At 45.1% G+C, this 13,374-nt stretch overlaps 1 protein-coding gene across 1 annotated transcript in view; it reads right to left on the bottom strand.

Annotated features, from left to right (window-relative positions):
- Window positions 1-13,374, bottom strand: part of LOC107692362 (disks large homolog 1-like) — a 152,881-nt gene that overhangs the window by 17,933 nt on the left and 121,574 nt on the right. The window contains 1 exon segment of the mRNA XM_016491361.1: window positions 7,143-7,257. Coding sequence (XP_016346847.1) covers window positions 7,143-7,257 — 115 coding nt within the window.

Below are 13,374 nucleotides of genomic sequence, written 5' to 3'. Positions count from 1 at the left end.
CCAGTGGGCCATCCTCTGCTTAGAGACGGCATTCCCCTTCTGCCGGCCTCCGTGACAGACAAAGAGCTGGTCTGAGATCCTAAAGCTTTGCGTCCGGTCTACGTAGCATCGCAAGGCTTGGACGGGACAAGGCAAAGCTAGGGCTGGGTCTGCCTCCTCCGGGGGCAGCGCTTGCAGGCTCACCACCTGATCCCTGAAGGGAGTAGTGGGAACCTTGGGCATGTAGCCGGGCCAGGGTCTCAGGATTACCTGGGAGTCAGCAGGCCCGAACTCTAGGCACGAATCGTCAACCGAAAATGCTTGCAGGTCCCCTACCCTCTTGATGGAGGCCAATGCAATCAGAAGCATTCTTCATTGAAAGAAACTTCAGCACAATTGATTGCAAAGGCTCAAATGGGACCCGCTGTAGTGCTTCTAGCACCAGACACAGGTCCCAAGAAGGTATGGAGGGAGGTCGAGGAGGGTCCAGCCTTCTCGCCCCCCTGAGGAACCTGATGACCAGGTCGTGCTTCCCCACCGTTCTCCCCTCTATGGGGTTGTGGTTAGCTGAAATAGCAGCGACGTAAACTTTAAAAGTGGAGGGAGACAGCCTTCGCTCCAACCCTTACTGCAAGAAGGTGCGCAGGACTCTGATCGGACATCATCGAGGGTCCTCTCGATGAGAGGAACACCACTCGACGAACAGGTTCCACTTCAAGGCGTAAGCGTGTCTCGTAGACTGTGCTCTCGCCGAAGTGATGGTGTCAACTACCTCTTGGGGTAGGTCACCTAGAACCTCCGAGTCCCGACCAGGGACCAGACATGAAGTTTCCAGAGGTCTGGATGCAGGTGCCACAGGGTGCCCCGTCTCTGAGTCAGAAGATATTTCCTCAGAGGAATCTGCCAGGGAGGGGCTGGCTCCTCGCCCTCCCTGACTTTGCACAGTGTCTGTGCAAGAAGGCTCACTGGGGGAAACGCATATTTGCATAGGACCCGAGGCCAGCGCGTCCATGCAGAGTGTTCCCTCGGTCAAGGAGTAGAACAGCTGGCAGTGAGAGGTCTCTGGAGAGGCAAACAGGTCTACCTGAGCGACTCCGAAATGTCTCCAAATCAGCTGGACCGTCCGGGGATGGAGTCTCCATTCTCCGGGGAGCGCAGCTTGTGACAGCTCGTCGGCTGCACTGTTATTCAGGCCCGGAATGTGAACGGCACGAAGCGACCTCAGATGCTTCTGACTGCAGAGGAGGTGGTGTCGGGCGAGTTGCGGGGATGGAGTCTCCATTCTCCGGGGAGCGCAGCTCGAGACAGCTCGTCGGCTGCCCGGAATGTGAACGGCACGAAGCGACCTCAGATGCTTCTGACTGCAGAGGAGGTGGTGTCGGGCGAGTTGCGACATACGACGGGAGCACAGACCACCTTGTCGGTTGATGTACGCAACGGACGCAGTGTTGTCCGTGCGGACCAGCACGTGCTTGCCTAGTAAGCGCCCTCTGAGACAGTTCAAGGCAAGGCGTACTGGTAGCAACTCTAGGCAGCTGATGTGCCAGTGCAGTTGTGGACCCGTCCCCTGAGACTGCTTGCCCGTTGTACGTGGCCCCCCAGCCGGTGGTGGAGGCATTCGTGTGTACCACAGCATGCCTCGGGACCTGTTCTAGGGGCACTCCTGCCCGAAGAAACGTGAGGTCTGACCATGGGGTGAACGTTTGGCGGCAGGCCGGTGTGACTTGGACCCGGTGAGTGCTGCGCTGCCACGCCCACCTTGGGACTCTGCCATGAGCCACTGCTGAAGCGGTCTCATGTGAAGCAGCCCCAGTAGCGTAACTGCCGCAGCAGCTGCCATATGCCCCAGGAGCCTCTGAAATTGTTTCAGTGAGACCGCCGTCCTGCCTTTAAACGAATTCAAGCAGCTCAACACTGACTGAGCACGTTCCCCTGTGAGGCGTGCTGTCTGTTCGACCGAATCCAACTCCATACCGAGAAAAGAGATCCTCTGCATCAGGGAGAGTTTGCTTTTTTCCCAATTGACCTGAAGGCCCAACAGGCTGAGGTGCCTGGGGACCAAATCCCTGTGCTCGCACAACTGATCCCGAGACTGTGCTAGTATGAGCCAGTTGTCGAGATAGTTGAGGATGCGAACACCCTGCTCTCTCAGGGGAACATGAGCCCCCTCCGCAACTTTCGTGAAGACACGTGGGGACAGGGACAGCCCGAAGGGCAGGACCTTGTACTGATATGCCCGTCCCTTGAACGCAAACCACAGAAAAGGTCTGTGGCACGGAAGGATTGAGACATGAAAGCACGCGTCCTTCAGGTCGATCGCTGCAAACCAATCTCGGGGACGGATGCACCCGAAGATGTGTTTCTGCGTTAACATCTTGAACGGTAACCGGTGAAGGGCCCAGTTAAGATGTGTTTCTGCGTTAACATCTTGAACTGTAGCCTGTGAAGGGCCCGGTTCAAGACACGCAGGTCCAAGATCGGTCGTAACCCACCGCCTTTCTTGGGTACAATGAAGTAGGGGCTGTAAAACTCCGTCTTCATATCGGCTGCAGGGACCGGCTCTATCGCATCCTTCGCCAGTAGGACTGCGATCTCTGCACGCAAGAGAGGAGCATCGGCCGCCTTCACTGATGTGAAGTGGATGCCCCTGAACTTGGGGGGATGCCGGGTGAACTGAATCGCGTAGCCGAGTCTGATGGTCCGAAGGAGCCAGCAAGACAGACTGGACAGCGCTAGCCAGGCTTCCAGATACCATACAAGCAGGACCAGCAGAACCACCGATGTACCCGCAGTGGGGCAGCGAGGTGGAACGCAGGGACCCGGCTCGGGCAGCTCGTGGACCAACCGAAGCGGAGTCTAAGTGTGCGGTGTAACACTTACCTGGTTCCAAGGTTGGGCAGAGGGTGCGTGAGTTGGGCCTTTGATGACACTCTCGAACCGTCCGCTGCTGCTCGCTGGTGACAGAGGAGGATGAGTGTGATCCGGCTCTGGACCATCCACAGCTCTCCATGCCCTCTTGAGACCCAGAAATAGAGGAAATTGCTCTTTTGTTGAGTGTTTGGGTACCATCGACCGAGAGGTCAGTGGTGGGATAAAACAAAACAAAAGATTCTCCGCCCGGCCCTCCTCCGGGGGAGGGAGTGGCGCGTTCACCATCTCCCGAAGAGCAAATCCCTCCATCTCTGGGTTGCCTGTCTCAGGGCCTCTTGCTCTTCCGCTTGCCGCCAGGTTTGGCGGGGGCTGAGATGGGCGGGGCGGATGCTTAGTTGGAGGCTGCTGTGGCGCGGGAGCGGTGGAGGCAGCAGATGCCCGCCGGGGCAGGGTATGTCGAATCGCCTCAGTCTGCTTCTGTGCAGCCGAGGACTGCTGGGCGACGCTCTCGACTGCGTCACTGAAAAAGCCTGTCTGGGACACAGGGGCATTAAGGAACCGAACTTTGTCGGCGTCCCTCATGTCGGCCAGACACAGCCAGAGATGCAGCTCCAGGACCACAAGCGTGGAAACTCGCCGTGACCTTCGTTGCTCGGAGTGCGGGGTCAGTTGCGGTTCGGAGTTCTTTCAGAACTTCCGGATCGTGAGCACCTTCGTGCAGGTCCTTCAGTGCCTGGTGGACCTGCAGTAACGCCATGGCGTGCAGGGTGGAGGCAACCTCTCCACAAGCCGCATAAGCACCGCCGGTCAGACCAGACGAGTGCTTACAGGCCCGGGAGGGAAGAGGTACCAGGACACAACTGCATCGCTACCGACCACTCCATGGGGGGGATCTCCGTATACCCCTTGGCTGCTCCATCTTCGAGGGTGGTGAGGGAGGAGGAACTACTAGGCTGGATTCTGGCAGTAAAAGGTGCCATCCACGACCTAGTGAGCTCCTCATGCACCTCCAGGAAGAATGGCACCGGAGTGGGGCACTGAGAACCAGTGCGGGCCACCCCGAGAAACCAGTCATCCAACCTCGAGGGCTCGGGGTATGGAACCCAGCCCTCTATCGGTTCTCAAGGATTCAGCGAGTGAGGGCCTGGCGCCTGACGTGGAGTGCAGGGTGGAAGCAGCCTCTCCACAAGCCGCATAAGCACCGCCGGTCAGACCAGACGAGTGCTTACAGGCCCGGGAGGGAAGGGCCGGTTTGCCCCGTCAGGTGGAAGCAGTACCAGGACACAACTGCATCGCTACCGACCGCTCCACCGGGGGGATCTCTGTATACCCCTTGGCTGCTCCACCATCAAGGGCGGTGAGGGAGGAGGAACCACTAGGCCGGCTTCTGGCAGTAAAAGGTGCCATCCACGACCTAGTGAGCTCCTCATGCACCTCCAGGAAGAATGGCACCGGAGTGGGGCACTGAGAACCAGTGCGGGCCACCCCGAGAAACCAGTCATCCAACCTCGAGGGCTCGGGACGCGGTGGAGGTTTCCACTCGAGCCCTACCCTCTCGGCGGCTCGGATGCAGCGATCAACATCCGATCGTCGGGAGGAGCCCTAAAGGATACGGCTGGTATGCTCTTTGTAGACGGCCCAGCACGTTCCTTCGGGAGCTCGGCTGGCTGCGAAGTGCAAGAGGAGTGGCGGTCCCTGGGAGGTTGGTTCCTCGGAGGGTTTGGCGCCACTGTGATCCTCAAACCGCCCGAGCTACTGCCAGAAGTAGTCCTCCACTGACTTCTGCCAGGAAGAGAACTAGATCGTGGCAGAGCCACCGGAACTCCACCCCTTTTGAGGTAGTGGAGCCTGATCCACAACTCCGAGATGGTCATCTTCTTGCAATTGGAACATGACTCCACGAACGCCACTTCAGCGTGCTTAATGACCAGGCACGTGAGGCAGCGATCGTGACCATCACCCGGCGCCAAGTATGACTGCATCCAGAAACGCACGGGTGAAATGCCATCTTTAAAAAGACGCGTCTTCTCTTTTAGGATTGCTCTTTTAGATGTGCTGAAGCACACTGGGGAGATGGCCGCCGCAACACTACAGGGGGTAGTGCAGCCTGTAGTTTTCACCCACTCAACGAAGGTTGACCAACCCGCTGTCGCGCTGTAACACCCGCACAAGAAGTTCCTTTGAGAGCGGACTCATTCAGAATCACGAAGCTTGGCAGGAGCAGAACGATAACACCGCTCGGCTCCGAAGCGAAAAGCTGAGTATTCGTTGCATCTGCTGCCTATTTATACTCGTGCTGCGATCAGCGGCAGCTGGATGCAATCATCGCATGCCAATGGGCATTGGCTCGTTTTGTTTACACTCAAAGTAGATTGGTCTCTCTAGCGAGATTCCCAATTCGTCGGTCACCGACGTGACGTCGAGAGTGACCGACTGAAAGGGAACAGCCTTTATTTTAAAGGTCAAAGGGAAAGTAAAAATGGGGCATGTCAAACAAAATTATGATTTTCAGGGGGAGAATGAAACCTTTTCTTTAAAAAAAGCTGAATAAATCAGATGCAACAGCAAGAAAAGCCTCTAGACTATGCACACATGGGATTCTATGAATATTAAAATACTATAAAGACATTGAAACCATTCTCTTATGCCAAAGTAATTTTTTTTTCATCTTACAAAGCCAGTCTTCCTAACTCATTTGCCCACAGACAGATTTCCTGAGACGTTAAGTAGGCCACTGCTGTTCTGTGCATGTGTGCGTGTGCATTTAAGAGAACTGGAGCTGAAGTAACTAGCTGTCCAAACTCTTGACTAGCATATCTCTGTTTCCTCATCAATAATGAAGCACTTCCAGGAGGAAGCCAGGGCATCTGAGAAGCTTATGGGGCTATAATGAACATACAGATACCAAAGCCTTCTTTAACCCTCACAAGCACATAAAGAACCTTTATTTAACTCTTCAGCAAATGGTGCAGATGATTTCTGTGCAGTTTTAATCTGCTTAGAGGTGCAATAGGCTACATTTGTATCCTTGCACAGATGAAGCGGAGACATTAAGTCATTATCGTAAAGGGCCTGCAGAACGAAGATTAAAAGCTCAATCTGTGTAGATATAAGGTTTTAATGTAATATCAGATCATAAAACTGGTGTCTCTTTCAGAAAGGTCAAAATTATATTTGTGCTATGACAGCCAGTTGAACAACTAAACATTTTTAAATGCATTGACTAGGCACTTACTAGAAAATATCACTGATAAATGTTCCTTGAGTCATGAAAAAGGCCTAATTACACAATTTCTTAGCACAAGGTAAAAGGAAATGTAAAGTCAATAAACGTCACTGGCTCTACATGTCACCAGTGGCCTAGTAAACCTTGACTCTGTGTCACAAACATGCCGCGGGATATATAAAGCCAAAGATGACTGCAGTTCTACCTGCATCCTTGCATCATTTTAAGTGTCCATCAAAACTAAAATCAAAAGCTATGTTAACATTGCCACAACAGCTTGTGTTAGTATAAATCTTTCAGAAACAGCCACAAACTACACCCTAAAATGTAAAAGTATGCAATAAACCAAACTTGAGCAAACAGCCTCACTGCAACATTCACTTTAAAGAAAATTTTTTTCCATCACTGTTTGTTTCCATTAATCATTCATTACATCCACTTACTATGTTAAATGTTCTGCTTTATGTCTTTCAGTTCAATTTAGATTAGATTTCCTGTCAATTAAAATAATGTAATTGCTCTTATGATGACCAATTTGACTGATATTTTTCAGAACGCATACATAATTATATGCAGGGACAATATGCATATATTATGGGTTGAGCTGAATGTGACCTACACAGCTGAAAAATCACATTAGGTTTTAAATCAGTGAACATGCATGCATGTGTAGAGAATCCAGTGCCCAGGGGCATTCAAATACTCAAAATGTCAAACCTGTTCTTATTAAAACATAAGAGCGAGCAGCAACCTGAGAGCTAAAGAATAAAGTCAAACAAAAGCCAAATAAGAGCAAAACTTCAGGAGCAGTTTCACACAGCAATCCTGATCATCTATTGCTTTATATATATAATATAATTATATAATATAAACAGAATTTATTATTTAATATATTTAAACTATTTAAAATAATAACAACAATAAACTCTATAATAGAATACACTATGAAGTGCTGAATATACTACATATTCTGAAGTGCCACATTCCTGTGTTGATCTCTGAGGATTAAGGATCTAAGCATGTTTGGAAGATCAAATGTAACTAGTGGTGATTAGGATAAGCTCACCTGACATACAGGGTCCTCTTCTGACTAGTCCGCAATGAGCCAGAGCCTGAACTAATACTACTGTTCATCATCTGCTCCCGTAGATCATGGATTTTGGCTTCAAATCGACTGTACTCTGTTGGAAACACAAAAAACAACATTACACATGCAGTCTTGCTGAGAAGAGATAAACAACAAGGAACATCCTCAGCCCTCAAACACCTACAGCCTCAGGGTGGATCGGTAATATCGATGGAGATGGTGGGAAGAAAAGTCAGACAGAAAGAGAGGGACATATAAAGATGTGTGGTTTAGAGCATTGGGACAAAGTATAGGATCTCGGTTTGAGGTCTGTCAAGTGTGAGCGTTATAAATGCATAAACACTAAATAGCAGAGAGATGCATCAACATGCGCATAGCTGTGCAAGCCGTAAAGTGGTAGAGAGGATGGATATAGTCTGATATGTTGGAGAAATCTTATTTAATGAGATGGGTCCAGTGAATTCACCATCCATTCCCAGGACTCAAACTGCGTGAGGAAGGTTTGCTCACACTAGACCAAAACAGTGAAAATGTTCATGAATTATTCAGTGGTTTAACCTACTTAAAGCTCCTGCTCTTTCACTATGTTTGACCTTTAGGGAACGTAAGAAAGACATTCAAGCTATAGAACTGAAACAGTGACATTATAGTCCGATAAAGAGCTCACGACAGGTTTGAATCATCAAGAAATTCTTCCTTTGAAGTAATAGTCAATGAAACATGAGGAGGCAACCCCAGTAGGAATAAAAAGCTTTTAACCAAGTCTATTAAATATCCTCTATAAAAACAAAACCCTCACACCTCAAACAAAACAAAAACTTCATAAAAAATACAAACATTATATTATGCGACATATAAAAAACACTGAAACATTCAATGCACAATAAAACGCTTTAATTCTCCTTCCACTGAATAATTTAATTTAATTTAAAATCAATTAAGTTGAAAGTAAATCAACATACTTACAGGCTCTTTTCTCAGAGCCGCGCAGGAGTCTACAGTGAGCGAAAGTTTCCGAGCTTTTTTCTCTGTGTCTGTCTCTACCCCACCATGTGAGAGTTCAATTGTGTTGTGGTGCTGAAGGACAGCTCCAAATCACACACAGCTGCTCTCCATGCACGAATGTGTGCTTGAGCGTGTGTATGTGTGCGGAACTTGCCTTAGTTGGACGCTTCCACGCAAAGCCTCTCTGAGCACCTACAGCACAGCAACATAACAGATGCTAATGGACTAAACAGTGCTTGAATTTCTCACTCACCCCTCCCTCCCGTCTCTCTCTCTCTCTCTCTCTCTCTCTCTCTTTGTTGAAGTCACAGCCCTAACCCATGTTGGCTTGTTTAGCACAAAACCGCACCTTTATTTCACCAAGCAGAGAAACAGAAGAGCACTGAGGCGTGTGATGATATTTGTGAGAAATGGAGGCTCGGTGAAAGCACGCAGGTTCTGAGGATCTGCTCTACTGGGGTACAGCACATTTAGCCCAACTGCATGCACAGCACACGTGGCTGAACATGTTGGTAATCCACAGGATTCATTTGGGAAAAGGATTTAGGCAGGTCAAAGAAACCGCACAAAAAAATACACATGGGTCATTCCTGCTATGCAGTAAATTCTGCAAAAATATGGCTGTGTTGTAATTTAAGAAAGCATTTCTATAAAACGGTATACAATATTTTCAGAAATACGATTTGGTGAATCATAGGCACTAAAAGGGATATTTCACCCCAAAATCATAATTCTGTCATCATTTACACACCCTTGTGTTGTTTCAAAATGTCTTTCTTCTGTGGAAGACAAGAGAAGATATTTTGAATGCTGGCCACCAATTAGTTTTGGTGACCATTGACATCCAAAAAACTAAGGACCAGATTTACTAAACGGGGCAAATTAGCAAAGACCACAATCCCATGAAAGCGCTGATCTACTGACAATGTAGAATGTGAACACAGACGCAGCCAGATCATTTCCAATAACGACCAACATTATCTACCAAGAGCGATGCAAATTAGCAACTATTGCAGCCATGTCAAGCACAAAATGGATTAAGACATGCTTTTTGGGGCATTAAATAATACCAGCGAACTGACTACTGCAAACCTTAGTAAAACACTTTGCAAGATTTATTTAAATACTCTCCTACCATACATTTTGCGTTTGAAATAGAAACTCCTACAAATGCATATGCATTAAGGTCAGCTGCAAAATAACTGCATCCACGCCTTTACATGGCTAATTTGTCACTGCATGTCTTTAGTAAATCCTGTCGTAGTTTTTAAATGTCAAAAGAGGGTTTGTGCTGGCACAAGCTATTAGTAAATCTGGGTGGATTTTTATTTATTTATTTATTTTTGTGGAATATTTTAGAGACAAACCAACTTATAATCACACATCACAAAACTGATCAAACCATTACTAATACTTATTGATTTTCTCATCAAAATTGATGTCACTTACTGAAGTATGATGTCCTTCAGGAACGGTTTTTTATTTTCTATGAAAAACTAACAGGATGGAAAGTTATATTGAGGACATAGGAAAAACAATATATTCCCTCAAATGGTTGTGTGAAACATTTTGACTGGAGAGGAAGAAATCGAGAAAGACCTTAAGTGTTTCTCCAGTGTTTCAGTTTATAACTAGCCTACATATTCATGTGTACATGAAGAAAAAAAAAAACACTCAAACACTCCATGTAATGAATAAAAGGCATCGCATCACCAACACACACTGAAGAAAAAGTTTGTAAAATACGATAAATCCATTTTGGCTATCTGATGTACATGTTACTATATTGCTGGAGATACTGTACCTTTGCCTTTAAACACTGTATCTGATGAGACAACATGGATATTTCATAAGTACTGTAAAACATTAAATTATCTTCAATAAATAATCTCTCTGTCATGTTTTCTCTCTGAATTCACATTTTCCCTTGGCAGATAAACATAAGACAATGAGACAATGGATGTGTGGTGATGAACAAATAGATAGCAGAAATGCAAAGTCATTCATAATGAAGACTGGCGAACATTCATATCTTCTTGCAGAGTCCACACAGACGAAACAACAGGAAACTAAATGCTAGTAACCTCAGGATTACACTGGTTTGGAATGAATAGTTTAGTGAGAGTAATGATGCATGTGCTGCCGTAGAACAGTGAAAGACTTTCATGTTATCAGGAATTCAGAATGTTATTGTCATCAATTCTGTGTCAAACAAAACAATTAAGGGCCTTTCAGAAAGCTCAAAAAGGAAGGAGGCAGAGAGAGGAAATAATACGCTTTGAGTCACATTTCAAAAGAATGAAAGGTGGATGAATAATCATTAGGAGCTTTTATATTTAGAAATGGCATTAAGGCACAATGGTCAAAACTAAATCAATGTATGATTTGAAGTATCATTATAACAAATGGATAGGCTTCAAAGTTTAACACTTCCTCAATAGGATAAATAGTATTAGCAATGCCAATAAGTCAATAATTATTTAATGTTATGCCTGGGAAGTGATAAACGGCCAAAATTCTGTACTATATAGTGTACAGTAAAAAAAAAAAAAATGCACTAAAAACTAAAATCAATCTTTAAGTGTTTCAAGTGAAGTTGAAAACGTTAACGGTTGAAAACGGTAATATGGTATGATATTCATGGATATTCACTAAGAGAACTGCTAAAGATTATATTTAACAGTATTATTTAATTATTAGTGTTTGTAAGATTCATTTAAAGTCGGCTTTAGATGATGGCAAAGGTAATATAAATGTAAAAATCCAACATCTGCCAGTAACTGATAGGGAAAGGTATACTGTACATCCTTAAAGAGTATCAGCAAAATACTGCCACTAATCCTCAAAAACACCAAATATCAGCGGTGTGACTTTCTGCTTGAACACTGTATATCTGGATTTTAAAAAAAGGGAACAGATCACTTTTTCAACAGTGCTTTGTAGACAATTAAATAAACATTCACAAACATTTTATGAGTCATCAAATCAAAGTTAGACAGCCATGATCTCATGAATATGTGAATTTTAACAAGGTGCGAGAGAGGATTTAGTCTTTGATAATCTGACTTGAGTTTGTCATCGTAGTCATAGAGTGCGGCGCTAATGTATGTGGCTAAAGCACTTTCAGTTTATACATAATATTGACTAATACTTTAGTCATCTCCTTAAGGCATTAAAGGAAGCTTAACTCATTTTTGACAAGCAGAGTATAAAACCAGAGTATAAAAAGAATTGCTGCTATACATGCCATCTAAGCATTACAGTGCTGGCAGATCTTGCATGAAAAACAAGCAACCTGGTCCGACCATAGCAGGTTTTTCTAGAATGATGATGATGATGATAATAATAATAATAATGTACTGTAATATAGAGAGAGGAGAGAGAAAGAGCCAATTGTATATGTAACATTTTGTACAATATATTATTAATTTACAATATATTATTATTCTAGTATGCACACAAAATGTATAGTGTACATTTCCACATCACTGAGGTAGAGGGTCTTGGAAATACATAATCACAGAAATTAATAATGACATAGATGGCAGCTTGAACAGTAGATGGGAATATTTGACAGCTGCAGATGGTGGTTTGTCACATTTTTTTGTGCTATAGGGAAGCAAGCCCAAATATGTGTCTAATAAATTCCCAAAGATGCTTATAATAAGAAGGCATGGCAAAACTGAAGCATTATTTGATCACACCTTCTTACGAAAAAAACTTTTTTGACTGGGTGGTCCCATTAAAAGTAAAAAGCGTTTGTTTGTTTGTTGAAGTAAGTGAAATGAGTAAATTTCTCCTTAATTCTGCAAATAACTGGAGGGCATGTCACTGAAGCAGGACTTGCTCAGCTGTGAGTGTGTGTCAGACACAGATCCTCAGAGCCGTTAAATCCCTCTGATCAAAGCAGTCTGGCCCTAAGGGCTTTCATTTCCTATCCAAACGCCACCATCAGTGCACTTTTAATGGCATTTGTTTCTCATGTCACAAAATGGAGGCTCTGGAATGACTGCATCGCAGTTAAATCATTACACCACAAATCATTACATCTGTTTATATAGATACCTAAAGCATCGTCTGGTTATTGCACTTAATGGAAAGCACCATGCAGCACTGCCATATTCACTATGAGAAACCCTGGAGAGTTGACAAGGTCCTCCCTCAGCAGTTCTTCAGCAGCCATTGGTCAAAGTGAGTGCTGCATCTGTGCTTTCCGTCGCTTTATTATGCATGGTGTCACACACTGCATATGGAGAGCAGAGGGAGTTGGATATAATCTCAGCTCATTCGCCCCACAGGGAGCTGCCTGAACCCTGCTCGCACCTGTGGCCACCTGATTGGGCACAACCAATCTCCATCTTGCTGACAGAATACCGGGCAGAAGAGCATGTTGATGAGATGTCTGGCATGGATAAGGGATGACAACAAACAGATTCACGTGGAGGTCGGTCATTTCTCTGTGGCAACTATGAATGTGTAACTTCCAATGCAGTACCTTCACTGCAGTGCAGTGGCTGGTCACACGTGTCTCAAAAATGAGTTGAATATTACAGCTGGATTGTATCTTAAAGACAATTTATGATCAAATGTGGAAATAAACCACTATTATTATCGATATAACAATGCAGTATTGAAACCCTCCACATTTATATTTGAACAGAAAGCAGCGATGAGACCTTGCAAAAGGACACCTGTGCTGTAACTCAAGAAGATGATGACAGTAGGTGCGCTTTTTTTGTTTTTTGATAAGCTACATTGACTCATGAACTACTATCAAGGGATGATAACAGACTACACTATGGAAAATTTTAAACAAACATTTGAGTAAATCAAATCGGTAAATCTCAAACATGTCAAAACATGCCCATGTAATATTTCAAAACAAAAATAAAAGGAAGGAATGAGAAATTACATTTTGTATAAAGTCAGATTTTTTGGTAATAAACATGTTTTTAGCTCATTTTAGCATGTTGATAACATGCTTTAACATTTTAAAATTCTAGAAACAGGTTAACAACATCTCTCTAGCATTTTAACCTGTTGCTAGCTTGCATTAGCACACTGCTAGCATACTTTAAGTCATTAGCATCTTGCTAGCATGTTTTAACAATGTCAGCACATTTGTTTTAACACTTGCTAACATGTTGCTAGCATGTTTCAAAACATTGTCAAGCCAACATAATAAATGCAATGCAATGTATATATA

The sequence above is a fragment of the Sinocyclocheilus anshuiensis genome, unplaced genomic scaffold, assembly GCF_001515605.1.
Source record: "Sinocyclocheilus anshuiensis isolate Anshui unplaced genomic scaffold, SAMN03320099.WGS_v1.1 scaffold70, whole genome shotgun sequence".
NCBI lineage: Eukaryota > Metazoa > Chordata > Actinopteri > Cypriniformes > Cyprinidae > Sinocyclocheilus > Sinocyclocheilus anshuiensis.
This window is presented reverse-complemented; position numbering and strand designations above follow the sequence as displayed.